The sequence below is a fragment of the Carassius gibelio genome, chromosome B12 (assembly GCF_023724105.1).
Source record: "Carassius gibelio isolate Cgi1373 ecotype wild population from Czech Republic chromosome B12, carGib1.2-hapl.c, whole genome shotgun sequence".
Classification (NCBI taxonomy): Eukaryota; Metazoa; Chordata; class Actinopteri; order Cypriniformes; family Cyprinidae; genus Carassius; species Carassius gibelio.
In genome coordinates, this window is record NC_068407.1 from 8,864,568 (window position 1) to 8,881,685 (window position 17,118).

The 17,118-nt window shown below is 37.2% G+C and overlaps 1 protein-coding gene across 1 annotated transcript in view; it reads left to right on the top strand.

The window, feature by feature from the left end:
• myo1d (myosin 1D) overlaps positions 1-17,118 on the top strand; it is a 113,340-nt gene that overhangs the window by 53,310 nt on the left and 42,912 nt on the right. Inside the window, exons 3-11 of the mRNA XM_052571563.1 lie at positions 8,022-8,115; positions 9,527-9,692; positions 10,502-10,555; positions 10,882-10,977; positions 11,818-11,934; positions 12,032-12,235; positions 13,116-13,261; positions 13,358-13,472; positions 13,625-13,795. Coding sequence (XP_052427523.1) covers positions 8,022-8,115; positions 9,527-9,692; positions 10,502-10,555; positions 10,882-10,977; positions 11,818-11,934; positions 12,032-12,235; positions 13,116-13,261; positions 13,358-13,472; positions 13,625-13,795 — 1,163 coding nt within the window. The remainder of the gene's footprint in view (positions 1-8,021; positions 8,116-9,526; positions 9,693-10,501; positions 10,556-10,881; positions 10,978-11,817; positions 11,935-12,031; positions 12,236-13,115; positions 13,262-13,357; positions 13,473-13,624; positions 13,796-17,118) is intronic.

Genomic DNA, 17,118 nt, shown 5'->3' on the forward strand with positions numbered 1-17,118 from the left:
TGACAAGACAAGTACTGATGATATCTTAAGACTGCCCAGCACACATGGATACGGTCTTAATTTTTCTATAAAAAAATAAATAAAAGCATTTAACTTGTGTCAACTCGCAGTCTATAACCAGTGCACCACCACACACACACACACAAAAAGGTATACTTGTCAGGCATGCTAGGTTATACATTTCACAGTATATTCTAAATTCTTTAATAGGTTACAAAAAGTTGCCTTACCTCAGCTCGCAGTCTTTAACCAGTGCACCACCACACACACACACACAAAAAAGGTATACTTGTCAGGCATGCTAGGTTATACATTTCACAGTATATTCTAAATTCTTTAATAGTTACAAAAAGTTGCCTTACCTCAGCTCGCAGTCTTTAACCAGTACACCATCACACACAAAAAATATACTTGTCAGGCATGCTTTGTTATGCATTGAAACATTTACTTCAGCAGAATATTCCAAATTATTTTTAAATGGTTACAAAAAGATGCCTTACCTCAGCTCACAGTCTTTAACCAATGCACCACCACACACACACACACACACAAAAGGTATACTTGTCAGGCATGCTTTGTTATACATTTACTTCAGCAGTATATTCTAAGTGCATTTTAATAAAGTTTGAAAAGTTTGACATACCTCAACTGTCTTTTACCAGTGTGCCAGCACATGCAAGAAAGAAGAGTGATAAGTTTCAAGAACTTAACATACATTTAAAAAGTACAATCAAATTATTTTTACATATACAAGAATTATAAATGTTACCTCAACTCACTCTTGTTAATACACCAGCACACATAAAAAGAAGAAAGTATTGTTTAGCATATATTCAAATTACACATTTCACAAAAAAAATAATAATAATTTTCACAGTTAAATAAACTCTTTATTAAACTATCAATTAATGAGACCATTTTCAAGAAAATATAGTGTAGACTACAAAGACTAAATTACTTTGTTTAAATAATTTGCAAACAATCTGAATCAGAATTACTAAACTCTTGTGCGTCGCTTTTCCAAAAACACACAAAATCCTAAATTCCAATAAAATCCAGAATTGTATTACAGATCAAACAATAGACTACCATAATAAGAAAACTAATTCAAGTAAAGAGAAAACACTTAAAATGAGTTGGCACTTTGAACACTTGGTCATTACAAAAAACAAACAAAATAAACATATTAAACACTTCAGCAAAAAATCCACAATCCAAACTAAGAAGAAATAATTAACACACAGACACTTTTAAAACAAACGTACCTTCTGTAGAAAAACAGATAAACTGAGCAGCACATGCTCTCTCCCTGATATACTGTCAATTTAAGACCAGGTGCAGCTTGATTAATTGGTTAGCACGTGGTCTGATGCTTTTGTGAACATTCTCACACCTTAACCTCTCTTCTGTGGCTTATCAAATGTGTGTCAACTAATGTGGCTCTCTCTGTTAAGGCACTGGTCCCGAACCTGAGAGGTCGTGGGATCGAATCCGGGGTGGGTAAGGTTGATCCGATGTAAGTCTTTTTTTGGCCGTTTTGCTTCGTCCCGCTCCTTGTTAGTTGCTATTAAGCTAATTAAGTGTTTCCGTTTAAACGCTACTCCTCCTTCAAAAGTGTTTTGATTTTTCTGAAATTTGCCACAGACGATCTTGGAACCGAGCCGCACAGAAATGACTGAACAGATTTTTGATATTCGTCTTTGTTCAAAAGTTATTAAATTGTGAACATAACGAGGTCGACCCAAAATTGGTTAAGAGGCTGTATCTCGGCCAAACATTGATCAATCAAAACTAAACTTGATACACTTCATCAACACCATGCTCTGAGGGTTCAAGCCGAATTCAGGAATAGCGCCACCTATGGGTGTTGAGATTCCAAAAATTCACATTTCTGCTTATAACTTTTGAACAATTAGTTGGAAAATCATGATCTTGTTGTCTGTCTATTCCTCGGATCATGCCGAATCCATGGATGTAAATTTTGCCAGGATTGACTAAACTAACTGCCTGACATTAAGAATTGTGTCCTAAGTTTCTATATCTTTTCAACCCATGGAAAGATTTCTACTATAATCGGTAGGGATTATTAAAACCATGTTTCGGATGTACCTCAGATATCTGAATTACAATTTACTTAACTTTCCACATTACGCTTGCTTAAATTGCTCAGAAACTTTCTTTAGTGATCTCATTCTCACACCTTAACCTTTCTTCTGCCTCTTGCTGGATGTGTAGCGAGTCAGTGGTGCAGTCTGTTAAGGTGGTGGTTCTGAACTTCTGAGGTCATGGGTTTGAATCCAGTGCACTGTTGTTTCTGAGTTCATGGGTTCAAATCAACGGCAGTTAATGTTGCCTTTGTTCAAGGCATTGGATTTTCTGCATGTGTTCGCATTGAATGAAAAATGTTTTTGGTCTTTCTCATCTAAAGTTCTGTTCAATTTCAAACTTCTCTACTTCTGAACCGATCTGTTGTCCTGACGTACGTTCCGTTTCGGCCGTTTTGCTTCGTCCCGCTCGTTGCTCTGGCTACAGCCCTTCAGGGCTTGGCCCCGGGATTGCTGCTTGCAGCTATATTTATTCTTCTTCTTCTTCTTCTTCTTCTTCTCGTCCAATGGGGGTCTATGGCAGCCCTATGAAGGGAACATGGGAAAATGATGAAATTTGGCACACTTGTAGAGATGACCATTATTAGTGATCTGACCAACTTTGGGGTCTCTAGGATCAACTCTACAGCGCCACCACCAGTTCAAAAATTCAACATTCAAACATTAATAATTCTTGAACCACTAATTCTATGAAAATCAAACTTAGTACATCTATTTTGTCTCTTCATGGAGATTCCATTCCACACCTTACATTAAGACTCCGCCCATTACAGTAGCGGCCATTTTGAAAAGTACAGTATTCAGTCTAAACACTACTCCTCCTTCAAAATTGGTCCAATTCTTCTGAAATTTGGCTCAGATGTTCTTTGGACTGAGCTGCACAGAAATGACTGAACAGATTTTTGATTATTTTCTTTGTTCAAAAGTTATTCAATTGTGAACTTAATGAAGCTGACCTAAAATCGGTTGAGATGCTGTATCTCGGCCAAACTTTGTTCAATTGTAACCAAACTTGGTACACTTCATCTACACCATGATCTGGGGGTCCATGCCAAATTTGGGAACAGCGCCACCTATGGGTGTTGAGATACCAAAAATGCACTTTTTGGCTTATAACTTCTGAACAGTTCTTCAGAAAATTATTATCTTGATGTCTATGGATTCTTTAGATCATTCCGGATCTGTGGATGTCAATTTTGTCAAGACCACCAGGACCACCCGTTCGCCATTTTGAATTTTGTCATAAATTGCTATATCTTTTGATCTACTGTACATATCTTCACAAAAATCGATAGGCATCATCAACACCTTATCCCGGAGGTACCCCGGAAGTTAGAAGACAGCGCCACCTAGTGTTCAAGAGATATAACGATTCTTGCAAAACCCCTTATAACTACTGTAAATGTTGATCGATTTTTGTTATTTTTATGTCATTTTATTCCGTGGTTTATGCCGAATCTGATGATGTCTCAATTTTCATTTTCCAATATGGCGTCTGTCCACCATATTGAATGGAATGAAATACAGTTTTTTCGCTACTCCTCCCTGAAATCTTGTTCAATTTTGTTCAAAATTTTATCAGATGAACTTCAGACCGGGCCTGACAGAAATGACTGAACAGATTTTTGATATTCACTCCCGTTCCCGACGTGTACAGCTCTGAAGTTGACCGTGCCTGTGCTGGTTGATTTATGCTAATTAGCTTAGCATGCTAATTAGCTAAAATGCTAACACGTTTCTATTGACTCTAATGGGTCTCCTGAGCTATCTGGTTAACTTTGAGCAACGTTAGCATTTTTTAGCGTAGCATGCTAATCTGGCTAAAATGCTGCTTCGGGCTTTTGAGAGTTAATTCTCACACCTTAACCTCTCTTCTGTGCCATGCAAACAGTGTGTCAACTAATGTGGCGCACTTAGCTAAGGCACTCGTCCCAAACCCGAGAGGTCGTGGGATCGAATCCGGGGTGGGTAACGTCAATCCGATGGAAGTTCCGTTTTGGCCGTTTTGCTTCGTCCCGCTCGTTGCTCTGGCTACAGCCCTTCAGGGCTTGGCCCCGGTATCGCTGCTTGCAGCTATATTTATTATTATTCTTCTTCTTCTTCTTCTTCTTCTTCTCGTCCAATGGGAGTCTATGGCAGCCCTATGAAGGGAACATGGGAAAATGATGAAATTTGGCACACTTGTAGAACTGGTCATTAATAGTGATCTGACCAACTTTGGGGTCTCTAGGACCAACTCTACAGCGCCACCACCAGTTCAAAAATTCAACATTCAAACGTTAATAACTCTTGAACCACTTATTCTATGAAAATCAAACTTAGTACATCTATTTTGTCTCTTCATGGAGATTCCATTCCACACCTTACATTAAGACTCCGCCCATTACAGTAGCGGCCATTTTGAAAAGTACAGTATTCAGTCTAAACACTACTCCTCCTTCAAAATTGGTCCAATTCTTCTGAAATTTGGCTCAGATGTTCTTTGGACTGAGCCGCACAGAAATGACTGAACAGAATTTTGATTTTCGTCTTTGTTCAAAAGTTATTTAATTGTGAACTTAATGAGGCTGACCTAAAATCGGTTGAGATGCTGTATCTCGGCCAAACTTTGATCAATCAATACCAAACTTGGTACACTTCATCTACACCATGATCTGGGGGTCCATGCCAAATTTGGGAATAGCGCCACCTATGGGTGTCGAGATACCAAAAATTCACTTTTTTGCTTATAACTTCTGAACAATTCATCAGAAAATTATTATCTTGATGTCTATGGATTCTTTAGATCATTCCGAATCTGTGGATGTCCATTTTGTCAAGACCACCTGGACCACCCGTCCGCCATTTTGAAATTTGTCAAAAATTGCTATATCTTTTGATCTACTGTACATATCTTCACAAAAATCGATAGGCATCATCAACAACATGTGCCGGAGGTACCCCGGAAGTTAGAAGACAGCGCCACCTAGTGTTCAAGAGATATAACGATTCTTGCAAAAACCCTTATAACTACTGTAAATGTTGATCAATTTTTGTTATTTTTATGTCATTTTATTCCTTTGGTTATGCCGAATCTGATGATGTCTCAATTTTCATTTTCCAATATGGCGTCTGTCCGCCATATTGAATGGAATGAAATACAGTTTTTTCGCTACTCCTCCCTGAAATCTTGTTCAATTTTGTCCAAAATTTTATCAGATGAAGTTCAGACCGGGCCTGACAGAAATGACTGAACAGATTTTTGATATTCACTCCCGTTCCCGACGTGTACAGCTCTGAAGTTGACCGTGCCTGTGCTGGTTGATTTATGCTAATTAGCTTAGCATGCTAATTAGCTAAAATGCTAACACGTTTCTATTGACTCTAATGGGTCTCCTGAGCTATCTGGTTAACTTTGAGCAACGTTAGCATTTTTTAGCATAGCATGCTAATATGGCTAAAATGCTGCTTCGGGCTTTTGAGAGTTAATTCTCACACCTTAACCTCTCTTCTGTGCCATGCGAACAGTGTGTCAACTAATGTGGCGCACTTAGCTAAGGCACTCGTCCCGAACCCGAGAGGTCGTGGGGTCGAATCCGGGGTGGGTAATGTCGATCCGATGGAAGTTCCGTTTTGGCCATTTTGCTTCGTCCCGCTCGTTGCTCTGGCTACAGCCCTTCAGGGCTTGGCCCCGGTATCGCTGCTTGCAGCTATATTTATTATTCTTCTTCTTCTTCTTCTTCTTCTCGTCTAATGGGAGTCTATGGTAGCCCTATGAAGGGAACATGGGAAAATGATAAAATTTGGCACACTTTTAGAACTGGTCATTATAAGTGATCTGACCAACTTTGGGGTCTCTAGGCCAAACTCTATAGCGCCACCACCAGCTCAAAAATTCAACATTCAAACGTTAATAACTCTTGAACCACTAATTCTATGAAAATAAAACTTAGTACATCTGTTTTGTCTCTTCATGGAGATTCCATTCCATATCTTACATTAAGACTCCTCCCATTACAGTAGCGGCCATTTTGAAAAGTACAGTATTCAGTCTAAACATTACTCCTCCTTCAAAATTGGTCCAATTCTTCTGAAATTTGTCTCAGATGTTCTTTGGACTGAGCCGCATAGAAATGACTTAACAGAATTTTTTGAACACTAGTGAAAAAAAAGTTATGATGCTGTGAACTTACTGAGGTTGACCTCAAATCGGTTGAGATGCTGTATCTCGGCCAAACATTGATCAATCGATACCAAACTTGGTACACTTCATCTACACCATAACCTGGGGGTCCATGCCAAATTTGGGAACAGCGCCACCTATGGGTGTTGAGATACCAAAAATGCACTTTTTTGCTTATAACATCTGAACAATTCATCAGAAAATTATGATCTTGATGTCTATGGTTTCTGTAGATCATTTCGAATCTGTGGATGTCAATTTTGTCAAGACCACCTGGACCACCCGTCCGCCATTTTGAAATTTGTCAAAAATTGCTATAACTTTTGAACTACTGAACAAATCTTCACAAAAATCGATAGGCATCATCAACACCATGTGCTGGAAGTACCCCGGAAGTTGGAAGACAGCGCCACCTAGTGTTCAAGAGATATAACGATTCTTGCAAAACCCCTTATAACTACTGTAAATGTTGATCAATTTTTGTTATTTTTATGTCATTTTATTCCTTTGGTTATGCCGATTCTGATGATGTCTCAATTGTCATTTTCCAACATGGCGTCTGTCCGCCATATTGAATGGAATGAAATACAGTTTTTTCGCTACTCCTCCCTGAAATCTTGTTAAATTTTATTCAAAGTTTTATCAGATGAACTTCAGACCGGGCCTGACAGAAATGACTTAACAGATTTTTGATATTCACTCCCGTTCCAGAGATGTACGGCTCCAAAGTTGACCGTGCCTGTGCTTGTTGATTTATGCTAATTAGCTTAGCATGCTAATTAGCTAAAATGCTAAAACTTTTCTATTCACTCTAATGGGTCTCTTGAGCAATCTGGTTAACTTTGACAATGTTAGCATTTTTTAGCGTAGCATGCTAATCTGGCTAAAATGCTACTTCGGGCTTGTGAGAGATCATTCTCACACCTTAACCTCTCTTCTGTGCCGTGAAAATTGTGTGTCAACTAATGTGGCACACTTAGCTAAGGCGTTGGTTCTGAACCTGTGAGGTTGTGGGTTCGAAACCTATATGGGTAAAGTTTAAAATTGGCTATAAAGTTGTCATTTCAATTCCTTTATTACATGGGTAAGAGCTGTACTAAAGTTTCTTAAAATGGGATCAAAAAGAAGTGTGTTTTTGTAACTTCATTCTGTGTTCGTTCTCATCAGACCTTCTGATTTCACCTTATCTGTAGTTCTGAATCTATCTGTTCTGGAAAAGTGCTGAAAAAGTTGCATGTAAAACCCTTAAAAGCCAAAGAGCAATAAGGGCTTGGCCCCAGAAAGGCTGCTTGCAGCTTTAATTATTTCATGTTATTGTTAAAATTACACTTCTGTTCCAAAAATTGGGGAAAGTAAAATGTTATCTTTTAAAGAAGTCTCTTATGGTGTTCAAGACTGCATTGAACTATACTAAAATCAGTAATATTATTTAAAATAGCTTTTTCATGTAATTTAATTAAATTAAGTCATTATAATTAATTGTTATAATTTTATTTTTATTTTTATGCAATTATTTTTGTTCATTTATTTATTTATTTTTGCTCAAATTGGTAGGTTAGTATTGTTAGTAGTGTAAGAAAAAAAAAAGATTTCTTTAAAAAAATTTAAATAAGCAAAATAGAAGCTTTTAACAAGTAGTCTCAGATTTTTTTGAATGTCGTAGATTGTAATGGCTATAATTAGTTCCTTCAGTTTATTAAATCCTATTAAATACTCATATATGTAAGTATTAGTCATTGTTTTTTCTTTTGCAGGGGAGAGCGGAGCTGGAAAAACGGAGGCTAGTAAATATATTATGCAATATATTGCTGCTATCACCAATCCCAGCCAAAGAGCAGAGGTGGAGAGGTACGTACAACAAAAAGCCTTTCTGTTCCTGTCTCCTCGCTGCTGCAGAGATGAGTCATATAAAGACCATGCTGCATAGCATGCCTCCTTAATGTTATAATCAACAACCACTGAGTATTTCGGTATTTTATTCTGTTTATGTAGAAGCTGTTCATAATCACATGAATCACTGCTTAGTTACAACTAAGTGAAAGCGTCATTTTCAAAGTGAATTTAGTAAGTGAATGAATAATACATTTCCTCTGGGGGAGAGACAGAAGTGAAATGTAGGGCAGAGATTAAAATAGTGCTGGGTCACTTTAAATGAAATATGACAGATCCAAGTCAAGCTTGATAAATTAATGATTGGAAAGTCCACTATGCTTTTTGCTTTTTTTCTCTTTTAAATATGTATCTTGGGAAATATAACACCCAGTATAGGAATATATAGGGTATGCTACGTTTAATCATGCATCACTCTTTTGCAACATGCTATATAGTTTTAACTATGCAGTAATAGTGATTAAAAAAAAAAAATCATGACGTGCAACTGTTATCCACTGTCAGATGGATACTCATTTCACTGTTTTTGCATCCATAAGATATTGTTTATTTTCTCTGCTTGCTAAAGGTTAAAGCTCTTTGGAAACCGGGCATTGATCAGTGGACGTACATCTAAAATTATGCCAGAATACAGGGGCATCCAGCACTGATATGAGTTTTTGTAGTCTATAGTGATTTCCAACCAGGATATCATATACTTGAGGGGGCACTTAAGCAGGTTGTAGAGAGAAATAAGAGTTAAGATTTTTCTTTGTTAAACCTATAAATCAGAAATGATGACTTTAAAATAAATACATTATTTAGACCATTGAAAGATAATTAAAAATACTTAACTTTGATGTTGCTTTTGGGATACCTAAAGCAACACTGTGCTAAAAGTCCGAAAGCAAAGTGGAATTTTACAGGATGCTCTTGGTATTTGGGTCACAAAATGGAGGAAAGCGTCCTGCTTAATGCCTGACAGGCTTGTAACCGTGGGGATAGGACCTCTTCAGCTTGTGGGGCACCTTCCTCAAATGCTTAGTGGTCATGCATGGCTTTTCGGCAAGAGAACCAATGCTGAGCATTCTGTGGTCTGACCCATGCAGCAGGCCTCATAAATCATCCACTGAAACACTCTAACTTAACCGCCATGCTGGGATACCACATGGTGATACTATATACACTAAAATAGCCTAATATAACCATGAAAACCTGCTCGTAAAGGCTTCATAGAGACAGATTTGTGTATTTACCCTACCAAATGTCAGAAGCAATCAGATCCATCAGCCTCATATTAAAACTGAAACATGCTTAGCTGTAGTAGTAGAACTGATGCACAAGTGGCTAATAAATGCAGTAGAAATGAAAAGAGTGTGTGTTTATACAGGGTAAAAAACATGCTGCTGAAGTCCAACTGTGTCCTGGAGGCTTTTGGGAATGCCAAGACCAACCGCAATGATAACTCCAGTCGGTTCGGCAAGTACATGGATATCAACTTTGATTTTAAGGGAGACCCTATTGGTGGCCATATCAACAACTACCTGCTTGAGAAGGTAGGGGGCTCTAAAGAGGAGAAAATAAAGCTACTTACATGTGACTGTCTCATAGGGTTGCATGATTAGTTAAAATGAAACAATGGTGTGTTTTATCAAATTACAGTGGTTGCAATTTTATTAAAAGTGCTGTATGTACGATTTTGACTCTAATAAAGAATAAAAATAGCATAATAGGTTTGCATATATTTAAGAAACATGCTAAGTTAATGTACTTGTTTATCTGAAAAACAATGCTAACAATCAGTTATTCTCCTTTGAAAAAGCGCGTTCCGGGTCGCAATGTCTGTCTGCTAGTTTACCCAATTGTATTTCAGCACCCCAAGTTGCCAGTTGGCGGAAAACACAGCACATTTCATTAAGTTCATTGTCAAATTGCACTCTTTCCTGTTTGTGTTGTCAATCTGGCAACATATTTGTGCATTAAGTCTGTGGTGGAGGGGCCCTCTCTAATATTTAGAATATGGACTGCTATACCTAGTTCAACCAGTCGGTGTCAATCCTACATACAGCACCTTTAAATGCTTGATTTTTTTTCATAATTAAATATTACGATAGTAATATTGCTGATTTTGTTCAATATTGTTACAAATTGTCTTACATTTTTGATTGTTAACAAGAAGTTGAATTTTTTTTTTATGTTTATTAAAAACACTCAGAAAAGCAACAACCTGGCAATGATAAATGATAAGTATGGTAACTTAGCATGTTCATACAATATGTGCTGGAGAAGCTGTGAAATATTTGTTTATTATAATTTCATATGATCTTCACTTTAGCGTTAACACTTCTTAAAATCTCTTCCTTAGTCCCGAGTCATTTTTCAGCAGGAAGGAGAGAGGAGTTTCCACTCTTTCTACCAGGTGAGCGAAGGACTCACCACAGACATTAAAAAGCTGTTTTTGTTTTGCCAGCTGTTCCAGACACCAGACAAATCCCACCAAACCTGTGTTTATGACTCCTTTGTCAGAGCCTTCAAAGCCTAATCATCTCTCACTTTTATTGCCCTCACAAAATAATGCCCTATTGCTTCAAAACATGTGCAAAGCATCAGAACAATTCCATCTGCCTATTAATGCTCTGCAAACCATTATTAACAAGACTATAATTTACATGCTTCTCCATATCAACACAGGAGAAATTATCCTGTAGGGAAAGTCAAAAGTTTTTTTTAAATCTATTTTTTTAGCTGGTGAAAGGAGCTCCAGATGCTCAGCTGCGGTGCCTGCACATTCACAGAGACCCCACAGCATACACCTACATCAAAGTTGGAGGACACATAAAGGTATTGCACCATGTACAAATTAAAATAAACAATGTTTATTGTGGTTGGTTAAGTTTTTGTAATATATGAAAAATCTCTTTGGGTTGTTACAGACATCAAAAAGGATCCCAAGATCATCTTGGGAAAATAAAACCATTCTAGGGCAATCACACATGATCGGGCAGGGAATTTGATTATAGTTGTTTATGGGTACAGCAGCCACTAGTGCATATTAAAACCTATTAGTAATTGCCTCATATCTTTAGCCTGTTGAGTCAAGGGATGTTTCATTGCTTCTGCAGGGAGTTTTATGAGCGGGCACAAAAACAAATTTAGAACAACAAATAAGGTGTCGTCATGGAACAGGGCAGATTTTTGAGCTCACAGAGGTCTGAAACAAACAGCCTGGAGCGCTTAGAACATTTCAAAGTCGTTTATAGGTGCACATGCTGGCTAAACTTCACACTCTGTCCAGCACAACTGTGGTCGCAAAAGGTTCCTGCTGTATGAAATCAGTGTTTCTCTGCAGGAGCTGTTAGCCGTGTGCATGCTAGAATAATTAACGTTTTAAGTGTTGCGCCCTTGTTTTAAAAAGTCTAGGGATTGAGTTGCCATGTTAGCAATTTTCAGATTGAATTGCTCGAATGTAAATTAGATTTTAATGTTGTAGGATGTTTAATGGCTTTGATTTCCCTTCACTAAATAAAGGGCTTTTAGCCAGTTTACCAACCAGCCTGTTATCCCTAAAGCTGAATTAGTCAGAAGCGATGCCTGGATGTTTTAACTTTATTTAATGTATCAGGATCTGTCAGCTTTTGTTTGTGACCGTAACTCACTCAGATTGTCTTTTCAATCTTGCAGTCCTCTATAAATGACAGTGCTGATTTTAAAGCTGTCACTGATGCCATGAAGGTCATTGGATTCACTACAGAGGAGATTCAGACGGTCTACAAGATCCTGGCTACCATCTTGCATCTGGTTTAGTATTTCCTATGCTTGTTTAAAAAGTATTACTAACTGCAGCCAGTTGCTGTAGCTCAAACTCATTGATTGATTAATTATTTGATCTTTCCAGGGAAATCTGACGTTTGGAAGTGATGGAGACGTGACTCTAATTGAGAACTCTAAGCTAGTGTCAGTTCTGGGGGATTTGCTGTCCACCAAAGATGAGAATGTAGAAAAGGCTCTCCTCTATCGCACAGTGGCCACCGGCCGTGATGTCATTGACAAACAGCACACTCATCAAGAGGCCAGTTACGGCCGCGATGCTTTGGCCAAGGTATGATTTGGGGCTCCGGAAGCCTTATTTTAGGAGACTGTGGTAAACAAAATTGTGGTAACTGCTGGACCAAAGATTTGCATATGAACTACATGACAACGCCTGAATTAAAACTTCTACAGGCCCTAAATATGATACATGATAGTTTTTATCCACTATAATGATAATGATAATTGATTTCACATGTTATTTTCTGCATTTTTGTATTATTTGTTGTACTCTTTTATATTTTACTACTCTTATAAAAAGTAAAAAATATTACCTTTGTTTAACAAGGATGCATAAAATTAATCAAAAGGAACAATAAAGACATGGGACAACACAGGGAAGCACAGCAGCACACAAACATGCCAAATATAAAAAATTAAAGGAGTGCAATCCATGAGATTTTTTTTTTGGACTAAATATACATATTTATATGCCTACCTGTCATAATGGATAGTCATCGCATGTATCAGAATTAGGCTCGCACATGAACAGATCCGTTTCATCTAGAAGACGCGTTCTGTCTTTGCGCTTGCCAAATTCCGCCGTGTAAATAGCAAATTCTTTTAAACTTTTTATTGACCAAAGAATCCTGAAAAGAGTATCTTTGTCTACATAAAAATATTAAGCACAATATTTGAATAAAATTTCATTGAAATTGTAATATTTTACAATTGACAAATTCACATTTTATACATTATGCATGTCTATATATACTGAGCTTCTCTGTAGTTATAAAAACTACAGCTCTAAAACTACAATTGTACAGCTCATCTTAGCTGTACAATTACAATAGAAATATTGACCAATACAGACAAACTCTGATGATTAAACTACTCACATCTGAGTCTCTTCATCCACCAGTCGCCTTTCACTCTTTATTTGCTTCTCACAGGCCATTTATGAGCGGCTTTTCTGTTGGATTGTGGGAAGAATCAATGATATCATTGAGGTTAAAAACTATGACGCCAGGGTTCATGGGAAGAACACAGTCATTGGAGTCCTGGACATCTATGGCTTTGAGATCTTTCAGAATAACAGGTGAGAGCATATGCTGTACCATAACTGGCAATATTATTCTTCTCCCTTCGGTATAATTATAGTGTCTCTCTCCAATTTCTTCCTTTTTTTATACAGCTTTGAGCAATTCTGTATAAACTACTGTAATGAGAAACTACAGCAGCTCTTCATTCAGTTGGTGTTGAAACAAGAGCAGGAAGAGTATCAGAGAGAGGGCATCCCCTGGAAACATGTGGGTCTTATTTGATTGTTTCTTCTCAAACTTTTCATTTTTACTGTTTATATTATAAAAAGATAAACTCTTTTTGCATGGATCTACATGGCTTTAATGTATTAACTAAATAAACTTTGTTGTGATTTGTGTTTGTGTGTTCATGGAAACAGATTGACTACTTCAACAATCAGATCATTGTGGATCTGGTGGAACAGCAGCATAAGGGCATTTTTGCCGTCCTCGATGAGGCGTGCATGAATGTGGGGAAGGTGACAGATGAGATGTTCCTGCAGGCTCTCAATGGAAAACTGGCAAAACATGCCCACTACACCAGCCGCAAGGTATTGAAAATAACACATGCAAATGAATTACTTAAAGGGGACATAACACATAGTTTCACCCAATCTCATGTTAACCCTGAGTTACCTATAGAGTATTATTGCATTCTTTATATCTTTGAAAAGTCTTTAGTTTTACCAGAAAAGAAAGATATAGCTTTACTTTTCTTCTCAATGGTGTGCAAATCCAGCATTGAACTGGGCCTTGTTTATAAAACATTAGTCACTGAAATGACAGGAACAAACAAACACACTTGAGAAACTCTGTTGCTGCCCCAGAAAAACAAACAGCATCCAACTGTTCACGAACATTGGGTTCTTTGGGAAGCTGAACAAGGATCTTTCCCTTCTTTGGAGGCATTCTTTTTTTGCAATTCCAGTGCAGTGCTGTTGATGACTTCCATAACCCAAAATGTAGAAGGTTGATGGCATGCTCTTGCTTTCACTCTGATTGATGTGTGTGCGCACTTTTCAGAGATAAGTGACCATTCAAGGAATTCCGCCCTTCATGACATCATGAAGGGGCATGGTCGAAAAAACTTTCAGAAACTTTTACAGTAAGAACCTGGAAGGAGTTTATTTGGCACAGAAATATTCCAAATGGTTTTTTTTTAAACTTTGGCCATGTTTAGCATTTAGAATACAACTCTTTTAACAGTGTAAATAACTCAGAATGCATGAAATAGCATTAGACCCCCTTTAAGGGTGCATTTATTTGAACAAACATGCAGTAAAAATATCAATGTAGTGAAATATCACTACAATTTTAAATAACTATTTTCTAATATAACACAGCAATTTATTTTTGTGATGGCAAAGCTGAATTTTCAGCAGCCATAACTTGTCTTCAGTATCGCATGATCCTTCAGAAATCATTGTAATATGTTGATTTGGTGCTTAACAAACAATTATCTTTTATTGTCAATGTTGAAAACAGTTTCCATACTATAAAATTAGAAATAGTACTATGATAGAATGCTAGCATAATTTAATCCTGTGCATTACTCTTAACCAACACAAGGGGGCAATAATGTTCAATGTTCTCCAGTATTTCTCAGTGCAGAGCCTTCGGTGATGTCACTGGCAACCAATGGAAGCTAGTAAGTCTGATGTTTCACAGCCTTGGCAAAGTGTCAGAAAGTAAGAGGGAGTAGGAGAGTTATGGATGGAGATGGGCTGAGATAAAGACAGAAAAAGGCAGTGAACGAAACAAAATGTAAACATAACCCACCTTGCAGAGCTCTAGACAGACAGGATCTCTGGAATCTAATCAGCCCTTCGTGCATTGCCCTGGGCACAGACCCAGCTAAAGGGTGAGTTAGTTACAACTTTATCCTCATTTCATGCTGCATTTACCGGTACATCGAAGGGGGAAGGAGAAGTGAGCTGGCATCGCCTGCCCCCTGATAATTCCCCCACGTCAGGCTGTGTGAATAATCGAAAGTCTCCCTGGATGCAGGAATAATAAGTGTCCTTCAGAGCTGATTTGCAATGCAGAGGATTACTCCTCACTGTGGAGGAATCTCAGGCCTGTTAGCTAGATAGATGATGTGCCTTTCTCCTGCTGCACGTGAGCACAAACATCTGCATATGTGTATCCATTTCAGTATGTTTTAGATATGACTAATCCAATTATGTATTGGTTACTCTCAAATAATTTAATATGCAAAATGAGCATATGAAAGAGAAATTAAACGGTCAGTAGGGGGAAATGGATAAGAAAAGCTTTCTAATATATTCAGGTGTGTGTTTATCTCACAAATTATATAGAGGCTGTGACACTTTCATCTTTCAGCCATCTCTTAAGATGTTTCCAGGCTTGTTTATGGTGATAGACATCCTCTCTGGGAGACACAAGCTGTGCAGGCCACTTTAACAACATAATTAGGAGTTGCTTGTAAAAAATCTGTGGCAGAATCTCTTGCGGTTTTTTTTCCCCACACTGAGGATGTTTACCCTCTTTGCTTTGCTCTTTTCCTCTGAAATCAAACAAGGGGAAAACTTTCCCTCTTAAATCAAAACTGCAGAGTATGAAATGTATGCTCTGTGGACTGTGAGTTGTTTCTCTGTAGTTCTTTTCTCTTAACTTGGGCCTGATAGGAAACATGGAACTTGCTCTGCCATAATCTGCACTTTCTGTACAGAGTTTCAGCGAAGTAAGAGATAAAAAAAATGGTTCATTATTTCATACATTTGTTTGTTTTTGATTTTTAAATTCAAATGTTCTGTATGATTTGTGGATGACTGCTTTTAAGTTATGGCGATTATAGATAGATTGTAGAGCATAGCTGTTTCATTGAGAGTGGGGGAGAGCGATGAGTTTCTGCACTTTCTGCTCATTTATTTTAAAAACATTCAGTAAAGTTCTTTAAGATTTTTATTTAACTTAAAATCATGAACAGGTGTTAATAGTGAACTTACTGCGTACACAACAAACATTATGAAAAATACTACTGTTACTATACTTAGGTTAAAATCGTTTTCAGTAAGATTGTTTCTGAAAGAAGTCCAGTATGCACACAAAGCTGCATTTTCTTTTTTTGAGCAAAAATGCACGAAAATTTCAAACGTATTCCAATTTAAAATAACCTTTTTCAATTTCTATTTTCTATTTCTATTTAGAAATATAATTTATTCACTGTATGGCAAAGCTCAACAGTCATTTAAGTTCTTCCAAATTTTAATGTTAACTGTAATTACAAATACTGTACGTTCAGCATTCCTTGGACCCATTTCCACTGCTCTATAGCTGTTATATTAATATGTTCATGGAGACAGAAACAATGTCGATTTTTTTGTAATACTGCTACTGTACTAAATAAGTCCTAAGTCTTTTTTTCTTTCAAATCTTAAAAAAATTCTGGGTTAATAATTACTGATAATTGTCTGGTATTGCATTATTATATTTATTTGTCCTCACAAATATTTCTAAACTATGTACACAGTTTAAAGACCAAATATTGCTGGAGTCGTGGTCTAGTGGTTAGATGCTGAGCTTTGCTTTTCATGCTGGAGATGTTTTTATTCACCTATACAAAACAATTTGCCCTCTTTAAATGTAAAAAAAAAAAAAAGATTAATAATATCTTGTCGTAAAACATTGCTTTGATGTAAGAAGCCGCACTTATACATCTTATTGCTTGTATAAAGAGTTTGACTTAGCCTGTATAGGTATTCTTTATCCAAGATAACAACATCAGATGTAATGGCAGATCTAGCCTCAGGCTGCTATATCCATTTCAATAATGTGCCTGATTTACAGCCACCTTCTCCACCTGTGCTTTTTTTATTTTTTTAGCTTGTTTACGTCTTCCTTCATGTGCCTC